Source organism: Penaeus japonicus, unplaced genomic scaffold, assembly GCF_977035675.1.
Source record: "Penaeus japonicus unplaced genomic scaffold, GWHDUDI00000001_assembly GWHDUDI00000025, whole genome shotgun sequence".
Lineage (NCBI taxonomy): Eukaryota > Metazoa > Arthropoda > Malacostraca > Decapoda > Penaeidae > Penaeus > Penaeus japonicus.
The window spans coordinates 34663385-34673478 of NW_028234427.1; the positions used below are offsets into that span (position 1 = coordinate 34663385).

Consider the following 10094-nt stretch of genomic DNA (forward strand, 5'->3'; position numbering starts at 1 on the left):
TGAAATCCAAAATACTCATCCCCTTTTCTCTTTTGTTTCAGGCCACATGAACTAATGAGGTGACAAAGATGGGAACATTCCAGAAGTTCTGCCTTCGGTGGAACAACCACACCACGAACTTGCTAGGAACTTTAGGTCATATTTTAACGTCAGAACAACACTCGGATGTCACCCTCTGTTGCCAAGGTGAGGCGCGCCGGAGGTTGGGATGAGGTCAATGGGGATGAGTGAGTTAATGAGGAAAATGAGGATGAGGATGAGTGAGTTAATGAGGATGATGTGGAGGAGGATGAGTGAGTTAATGAGGAGAATGGGGATGAGTGAGTTAATGAGGAGAATGGGGATGAGTGAGTTAATGAGGAGAATGGGGATGAGTGAGTTAATGAGGTGAATGGGGATGAGGATGAGTGAGTTGAGGTGAATGGGGATGAGAATGATGAGGATGAGGATGAGGGAGTTAATGAGGTGAATGAAGATAAGGATGAGTGAGTTAATGAGGTGAATGGGGGTGAGAATGATGTGGATGAGGATGAGGGAGTTAATGAGGAGAATGAGGATGAGTGAGTTAATGAGGTGAATGGGGATGAGTGAGTTAATGAGGTGAATGGGGATGAGTGAGTTAATGAGGTGAATGGGGATGAGTGAGTTAATGAGGTGAATGGGGATGAGTGAGTTAATGAGGTGAATGGGGGTGAGAATGATGAGGATGAGTTAATTAATGAGGTGAATGGGGGTGAGAATGATGAGGAGGATGAGTGAGTTAATGAGGAGAATGAGGATGAGTGAGTTAATGAGGTGAATGGGAATGAGGATGATGTGGAGGAGGATGAGTGAGTTAATGAGAATGGGGATGAGTGAGTTAATGAGGTGAATGGGGATGAGAATGATGTGGATGAGGATGAGTGAGTTAATGAGGTGAATGGGGATGAGGATGAGTGAGTTAATGAGGTGAATGGGGATGAGGATGAGTGAGTTAATGAGGTGAATGGGGATGAGGATGAGTGAGTTAATGAGGTGAATGGGGATGAGAATGATGTGGATGAGGATGAGTGAGTTAATGAGGTGAATGGGGGTGAGGATGATGAGGGAGTTAATGAGGAGAATGAGGATGAGTGAGTTAATGAGGAGAGGGGATGAGTGAGTTAATGAGTTGAATGGGGATGAGAATGATGTGGATGAGGATGGGTGAGTTAATGAGGTGAATGGGGATGAGGATGATGTGGAGGAGGATGAGTGAGTTAATGAGGATGAGTGAGTTAATGAGGTGAATGGGGATGAGTGAGTTAATGAGGTGAATGGGGATGAGGATGAGTGAGTTGATGAGGTGAATGGGGATGAGGATGAGGACGAGTGAGTTAATGAGGAGAGTGGGGAGGAGGATGAGTGAGTTAATGAGGAGAGTAGGGATGAGTGAGTTAATGAGGTGAATGGGGATGAGAATGAGGATGATGAAGATGAGTGAGTTAATGAGGAGAGTGGGGAGGAGGATGAGTGAGTTAATGAGGTGAATTGGGATGAGGATGAGTGAGTTGATGAGGTGAATGGGGATGAGGATGATGTGGAGGAGGAGGAGTGAGTTAATGAGGAGAATGGGTATGTGTGAGTTAATAAGGAGAAGGCAGAGGAGAATGTAATTGTGGACGATGCTGATTGTAATGAGGGTGTGGATGATGGTGTTACTGATAGTTATCGAAATGATCACTCTGATGATTTTGATGATGATTAGGATAATGATAATGAAGAATGTCATAGTATTGGTTTTATTAAGTACGAGAATTATAGTAATACAAACTTTATTGCAGGCTAAAATCCTTATTGATCTATTAGAACATGTTCATACAAAGGAATTTTTATACAAAGAAACCATGGAAATAAAACAGATTGGTAATAGACTGTTGATTGATATTAGAAATAGCCTCCAAGTATGTGTTGTATGAATTTCCACTTATTGATTTGTTTCCCCAGGAGAGGTGTGGCGGCTGCACAAGCTGGTGCTGTGCGCGTCCAGCAGCCACTTCGAGAAGCTCCTGGGGGCGCTGCCGCCCGGCCAGACGCCCATCGTGGTGCTGGACGGGCCGCACCCGCAGGACGTGGCGTCGCTCATCCACTTCATCTACCACGGCGAGGTGAACGTGGACCAGGAGAACCTGGCGTCGCTCCTGCGCACGGCCGAGAGCCTCAAGATCAAGGGCCTGGCCGAGGTGTCGTCGGTGACTGGCGGCGGCGGCGGCGGCGAGCACAAGAGCCCCGTGGGCGACGGCGACCGCCAGCGCCTGCACAGCAGAGGGCGCTCGCGGCCCAGCAGCCGCCAGAGCGCGCCCATCTACGCCCTCGGGAGCGAGTACCCGCTGGGCATGTACGGCCTGGTGTCGCAGGCGGTGGTGTCGCCGCAAACGCACGTACCTGACCCCATGGAGCGCGACCCGTCGCCGCTCAACCTGTCGTTCAGCGGCGCGCTCAAGAACATCCACGACGAGACCCCTCAGGAGCGCCAGGAGCGCCGCAACCGCCTCGACGACCTCCTCTACGCCGCCACGGAGCGCAGCAAGAAGGAGGAGCGGCGCGAGGCCCGGCGGGAGGCGCGCGAGGCGGCGCTGCGGGAGGCGGCGGCGGCGCGCGACGGCCCCATCGCCCTCACGCACGACGGGGTCGCCGCGCTGCCGCCGGCTCCGAAGCGCGCACGCACCGCCGAGCCCCCGCGGACGGGCGGCCTGCCCGCCCACCCGGCCTTCCACATCCCCCTCCTCAACCTCACCGTTCCCTCCGGCGGCGGCGCCCACCCCCCGCCGCTCTCCGCCGCGCCCGCGCAGAACCCGCATTCCACAGAAATCATACCTCATGCAGAACACGTTCCCACGTGCTTGCAACAGCAGCAGCAGCAGGATGAGCAGCAAGAACAAACGGACGAAGTGCAAGAAATAGAGCCCACAGTCGCAAAACCATCGCCAGTCAAGTCGGAGAAATTCGAAGCCCCAAGGTAATTTGCTTTCCCGTTTACTTCACTGTATGTCTTTCTCATTTGTTGCCACCCCCAGTCTAAGTACTAATACAACGTCTAGTCAGCCTCCTAGAAAGCTTGTAAGTATTGTCAGTATTGAAATTAGTAGTCAGGTATACTTCATTGCAATAGCTTTCCATCACCTCCGTCCTGAACCCCCTCTCCTCGGCAGCGATGCGAGCGCCCTGGAGGACCCGGCCGTGAACAGCGACGAGAGCGACACGCAGAGCGCCCCCGAAACCCCCAGCGACCTCAGCGTCATGCCGCACCCACAGACGAGAACGCCCACGCCCACGCCCACGCCCGCCAACAGCATCCCTCCATCATCTCAGCTCATTTGCGGCGCCGCGGACGAACCCAACTCGTCCTCGTCCGCGTGCGGAACGCCAACCGCTCCCTCCAGCGCCATCAACGGGTCGTCGTCGGCGCCGTCGGTCACTCCGCCGTCGGACGCGGGCGAGGAGAAGGTGACGCCCTACTTCCACAGCATCCTGCGCCAGGTGGCAGACGGAGGCAGCGGCGGGGAGGCCAACACGACGAGCGCGCAGAGAGTCACCATCAACATGAGAACATTCAAGGTGGGGCGGCCGTGGTCACGCTTAGAGGGCCTTTTTCGAGTGCCGTTGTCAAGGCTTAGTGATGCTGTACAGATTATATCGACAGAGAGATATGGATTACGGATGTGAATATATTTTACAAAGAAAACAAAATGCCGAATCCCAAATTTGCTGAACTAAGAGAAATTACTCTTTTTCTCGTGTTAGACGCGGGGAATTTATCCCTTTTACCTCATGCTGGATAGGATTCAGTCTTTATTTCAGACAGGATGCAATGATTCACAGTCTTTATTTCCTTTTTCATAGATGCAACGAATGTATAAATCCCTTTTGAATGTATATTTACCTTTTCCCCCTCTTCTCGTCTCCAGGAAGAATGGCGGAGGCAGCTCCTGGTCGACTACGACACCCGAACCAACATGAGCATCTGCATGCTGTGCTTCACCACCTTCAAGTCCTACGACGGCCCGCGGAAGAACACGTACGTGAAGCACGCTAAGCGCTTCCACCCGTCGCTCGAGGAGTACTCGGAGGAGGAGCGTGACTTGATCATCAGCATGTACGAGAAGTACCACAAGTACGACGTAGACATGCAGAAGGAAGTGAATAAATCTTACAGGTAATGAGTCACCCGGTCGTACCAGCTGGTACTGTCGTGATATTTATAGGATTCTATCATTGATATGCACAAGATTGTAGTGTTTGATATGCAAAGGATTATAGTATTTGGTATGCGTGGGATTCTAGCGTTGAAATGAATCGCATTTTATATGTTGATGTTCGTAGGATCCTGTACTTTGAGGTACCTGGAATTTTATGCTTTGATATACAGAAGAATTGATAGCTAGTTACACAGTGAAATGAAATCCTTGCTCTTCCAATATGCATTCCATGAGCTTCCCAAAAGGAACTCAAAAACCCTAAAGCATTAACCAAAAGCGCCGTTTATATACCTCCACCCACTCATCTCCAGACCCACCCTAACCACGCAACCTTCCAGAGCTGCGAACGCGATCGTTGCCCTGGGCAAGAAGGGCGCGAAGCACTGCGACATCGCCGCCGTGATCGCGGGCTCGAACGGCCTGACGGGCAAGGCGAGCGGCGAGGGCGAGGGACACGACGAGGGCGCGGACGTCGTCGTCACGGAAGGCGGCGCCATCAAGGAGGAGGAGGCTCACAATGCGCAAGGTAAAGACGTCGGCGGTTGAGGACGTTTTGTAGCATTACGTTCTCGTCTTGTTTTTGGTTTTATTGTATCTCTTATCATTTTTTGTTTGTTTGGATTGTTGCCATTATTTTTTTGTTTGTTTTAGTTTGTTTGTTTGGAGTGTTTTTGCGAGGCTGTGAGAATGTTCTAGGAGAGAGTTCGTCCCTTTTTTTCTAGAAACGATCACTGAGGAGGAATGTAGAGTTCGTAGATTTGATTCTTTTCTTGGCACGGTGTCTACCCTCCCTCCTGGACCACCAAAGGCCTGGAGGTGAAGTCCTTAGCATTCTTGCCTTATTTTGTTTTTAAAAAAAAATTTGAAGGAATAAAGATGAAAATAGGGTTCATCCACTTAAGACCAGTCATTCCTATGTATCCTAGGGTTGGCGAAGTGTGAGTGTGAGACCACTGACAGATTCGACATTGCACCACGAGTAACGCAGAATAAGTAACCGATTCCCTCCACCGTCTCTCCCCGCAGGCAAAAGTCGTTCGCACACTCCAGATAGCGAGATCAGCCTAGAAGCCAACGAGAAGTTATCGGACAGCTTCGACGCGGAGGAAGGGAGAGAGAAGCTGGACAACAACAACATCTCGGCGGCACAGCTTTCGAAGCGGAGCCAGATGAACACTCGAGCCAAGGCCGCCGCAGCCGCAGCCGCAGCCGCCGCCGTCACCGTGTGAAGTAGTTACTCGTAGCTCTTGTGTCTAGGGGCTCACTTGACCACTTTTCTATTTATCCCTCGATGTGATGAGTGTGACAACCAAGGAAATATACATGTGATATTTATCCTCGGAAGGAGGAAGGGGGAGAGCTGTCAGCCATGTTGACGCGTCCTTCCCAAGCAAGCCATTCCTTGGTGCTCTTTTTTTTTTTTTGGAAAAAAAAACCTGAATGGAAGAATCTTGTCTTTGATACTGGTTAAAACAAAGAAAAGGGAAGAGAAAAATAGCTAAAATTCCTGGAAATAGCTATTGGTTAAATTCCTGAGACTCTTTCTATTGGATTCCTAGCATTGGCAACATATCACAAAGGTCTTTTTTTAATCTTAGGATTATATAAGTAAATTAGGCGCCCATAACAGGAACCTTTAATCGACAAAGTATATTGCCATATCATTCCTTGTGCTCAAAGCTACAGTAGTAGGTCTGCTCTACAAATGTGTAGGATAGTAGGATCTGTGTGAAACATATTCCAGTGCGACCTCCTTCTTCGTCCGCCATTGAAAAAGGAGTTGCACCGTTACTAAACAATAAGCTTTTTATTGCTACCGAAGCACAGCATAATGAAACATATTGCTGGTATACCTATGATGATATTTAAACTAGTGCGAACGTAACGTTGTTATGCCATTTCGTTTGTGTATTGACTCGTTTCTCTATGTAGTTTTTACACCGGTTTTCACATGCATGGGACTGTGTGATATTTTTTTTTTTTTTTTTTTTTAGGTAGAGTAGACTAGGCAACAAGAGACACATTCCTTTCCGGTAGAGCAAATATTAGAGAAGAGAGCGACCGTGGATCTGTGAAATAGGGCATAAGAATCTGAAGAAGAAAAAGAAGAAATGGATTTGCTCTTTCTCTTTCGCCTCTCTGTAAAAAAAGAAAAGCACTAATTACCTGGCATTACAAAGCAGTTTGTTTATGCAATCCTCATGCATTGTTTTCTAGAGGTGGTTGTCCCTATGTCGGCTGTAGCTTTTGTCAGTATCTACACCCAGTTAAAACCTCCTTCTATCTTCCAGCTATTTGAACAAGCAGTTTCCTCTCGTAGCTGCTTACTCCAGTTTTAATAGGTACCAAATACGCAAAGAAAAGAAGCTCCCAGTATATATATTTTTTTTCCATTTTATGCCAAGATGATGATGATGATTTATAATTCACGCATCTTCGATAATAGATATAACAAAACGAGAAGATTGAAGAAAAATACAAAAAAAAAACAAAAAACTGGCATGCAATGTCCGGTCATCTTGAGAATGCAAGAATGCAAAGCTAGTATACTTTGTGCCATGTCAAAGAGATATCACGTTGCATATCTGTCTCCAAACAGAATATCAGAGTGGCCATATCAGTCTTTATGAATTAAACCATATCATGTTGTTACAAGCACTGATTGTTACCTAGTTTTAGGTAAGTTGTAGTTGATGTATTGTGTTTGAATACATTTTTCTCAGAATGTTATACTTTTTATATAATTTTGCAGTCGTCCTCTTTTTTATTACGAAAAGAATCGTCTTTCACGGTCTCCTTATGACAACAGAGTGCTGTATATTTTTGTGTGCTTTACATTTATTGCAGAATCTATATGAATTTAATTTAAACACATGATCAGTGGCCAAAAGCTGAATTGATTTCCTTGTGCCAAATATGAAGTAAGTTTAAGCTTTTATTTTTAACGTGTCAGTAGTTTTTACGAGAGTAAGAAGACAACGGATTTTTTTTCTTTTTTTTATGTGTGTGTATGTGTTGCTAATTATTTATTTCTGATATGCAGTTTCTTCGTATTTTCTCGTTCACACGGCTTTGGAAAACCTTTCGATTTGTTTCTGTCTTTCTGTCACTCGGTTTTATTTCCCTATGTATATGTATAGATATTTATTTAATTTTCGATTTTTTCAGTTATTTATTGCTATTGGGACCATCCAAAACAAAAATTAAAAACAAAAGGAAAAAAGTCAGTTTTTATGCGAGTTATTATTTTCGTTTTGATCCGTGTTGTTTTTGTTTTGTTTTCTTTTTCTTTTCTTTTTTCTTTTCGTTTCGGTTGAAAATGTCGATATTGATATAAACGCTTTCCCTTAGCTTCTGCTCATGTTTATCTGATGGCCGGAAGGCTTAGGAATAATTTTAATACAAGCTTAATTTCAATGATATGCTCTCTTGAAGAAAAAAAAGAATAAATAATGATAAACTGGCGGGCTAGAGTACCGAATAGGGTTGTACGGTGCAAATATATATATATATATATATATATATATATATATATATATATATATATATATATATACATATATGTTTTTTTTTTTTCTTTTTTGGGGGGTAATAATTCTTTGAAAACGAGATGATGATGATGAGTAAAAATGAACAATTATTATATTATCATTGTTATTATTAATATTAATATTAATTTTATTATTATTATTATTATTATTATTATCATTATCATTATCATTGTTGACATTAGTATTATTATCAACACCATAATTATTATAATAATCATTATTGTTATTATTATTATCATCATCATTATTATTATTGTTATCATAATTATTACCATTAGCAATATTAGTGTTAGTATTATGACTACTTTAAGTACGACCAGTATAATCATTATTACTTTTTATACCGTTTTTTATCAAAATTTAATGACTGAATATCAACCGTTTTTTGTGATTTTCATAGGTTAATTATATGCATTATCGTGCTAGAAACTCTTAAGAAACGTTTATTATGGCTTGAAGAAAAGTATATTTGTAGAGATGAAAAGAAAAGAAACATAACGTTTATGAGGCTCCACATATCAACCGCTAATGACTTGATAAATTTTGAAAAAAAGAATCGCATTTATTTTTCATCATTATCAGTCACGACTCCTATGCATATCGTTCACGAGTAACAAACAAAGATAATAAAAAAAACGAGTTTGTATTCGCCCCCTAAAAAGAGGATTTTAATTAGCGTTCTTGTTATCATGCTTGTTCTTTGGGGAAAGGGGTCTGTCGCTAAAGAAAGAAAGAAAGAAAGAAGAAAAAAGTGGTAAGTGGTAAGAGCTTGTCCATGTCACTTCAAGTTCCTCGGTATTCAAGAAAACTCATCACGTGAGACCTGACTTTTTTCACCCTAACCATCCACCCCCCCCCCTACACCCTACCCCAACACTCACTTCATAGACTTTTCTCAACCTTCCACCCCCTGTCCACCCCTCCCTCCACTCCATTTCTACTTTTTACTCCTTCTCCATCTTCCATTCTCTCTCTATTTTCCACTCCCTCTCTACCTTCCACTCTCTTCCTCCTTCCACTTTCTCTTCACCTTCTCCACCTTCCACTCCCTCTCTACCTCTCACTCCCTCTCCACCTTCCACTCTCTCCCTCCCTCCATTCCCTCTCCACCCGTAACCAGCCTCCACCCCCCTCAACCTCCACCCCCGCTTCGAGAAACATCTTTTTTGAAAAGGAAAACAACAACAATAATAATAATACACACACCTATGGATTTGCCAAGTATCACTGCGTTGCCGAGGCCGCCGAACTTTCCTGCCATGTTGCCACTCACGAGAAGAACTACAATTGCCAAGGCAACTCAATGAGACTTAGCGAGTCCGTTTTTTTTAATTAAGGTTGAAAGTCCACCCATTAGAATAGATACTTTGCACTCTGGCTGGATTGTGTGTGTACAGCTTTTTTTACTGTAATTGTATGGTGATTCATAATTGATAATAATAATGATAATGTGGTTTTACTTTGAATACTGCAAAAGAAAAGATTAAAAAAAAAAAAACGTGAAGTTAAGGATTTATACATTTCTTTGAATTAGGATATAGAATGTTTACATATCTAGATATACATATATATGAATTTCCTCTCTTTTTTCTTTCTCTTTCTCTATCGTGAGATGGAAACGAAGGGAAAGAATGCTAAACACATCTTGTAATATTCTTTTTTTTCTTTCTCGTAAAGAAAAAAAACAAAACTTTTTTTTTTCTTCTTTTTTTCTTATAATCTTAACATGCATGTCTTCGTAATATGAAGAGAAAAAAAAACGTATATATTCCCTAAGGAAAAATTCACCTCTAGTTGGAATTTTTCTCCTCGTCTTTGCATATCAGTTATACACGAAGCTTCCAAAATGTGAGTGATGATAGCGTTGTGTAAACAGTCTACATAAGGTGATTGTTTGACTCGTAGGTGCCATATATGCGGAGTATCTGGCAGAGTTACAACAATAATAAGTGAGTAAATGTGTAAGTTAAGAAATTAAGAAAGAAAAAAAGAAATCGTTCTTCTGCCAAAACAAAAATGTATGTAGGATCAAAACCGAATTGTGTACAAGTTGTTGATGTGTTTTTTGTCTTTCGAGAATTTATTTTTTTTATTTGTGTAATTTTCTTTGGATATTTTTTTTTTCTAAATGTTTGTCTTCAGTCGTCTTAGAACGTAGACGAAACATGGCAACTATTTTGTTTTGTATTTTCATTTAAGCAGCTATATATTTTGTTAATGGTAGCTATAAGTATAGCAAAGTTTGTTCTTTATTTGTTTTCCCTTTTCTTTCCTACCATGATGCCATCCGTGAAGAAGGCAAAATGTTATATTTTTAATTTGTTGT

General features: G+C 43.2%; 1 protein-coding gene across 4 annotated transcripts in view; it reads left to right on the plus strand.

The window, feature by feature from the left end:
- LOC122258738 (uncharacterized) overlaps nucleotides 1–7677 on the plus strand; it is a 19939-nt gene extending 12262 nt beyond the window's left edge. For 2 of the 4 annotated variants that reach the window (XM_086551626.1, XM_043024883.2), the window contains exons 2-7: nucleotides 42–186; nucleotides 1966–2977; nucleotides 3171–3576; nucleotides 3927–4174; nucleotides 4529–4743; nucleotides 5244–7677. In XM_086551626.1, coding sequence (XP_086407752.1) covers nucleotides 69–186; nucleotides 1966–2977; nucleotides 3171–3576; nucleotides 3927–4174; nucleotides 4529–4743; nucleotides 5244–5446 — 2202 coding nt within the window. In that variant the 5' untranslated portion in view covers nucleotides 42–68 and the 3' untranslated portion in view covers nucleotides 5447–7677. Of the gene's footprint in view, nucleotides 1–41; nucleotides 187–1965; nucleotides 2978–3170; nucleotides 3577–3926; nucleotides 4175–4528; nucleotides 4744–4939; nucleotides 5034–5243 lie in introns of all 4 variants that reach the window. The other 2 variants (XM_086551628.1, XM_086551627.1) reach the window with 2 other exon arrangements.
- Nucleotides 7678–10094: the final 2417 nt, after the last annotated feature.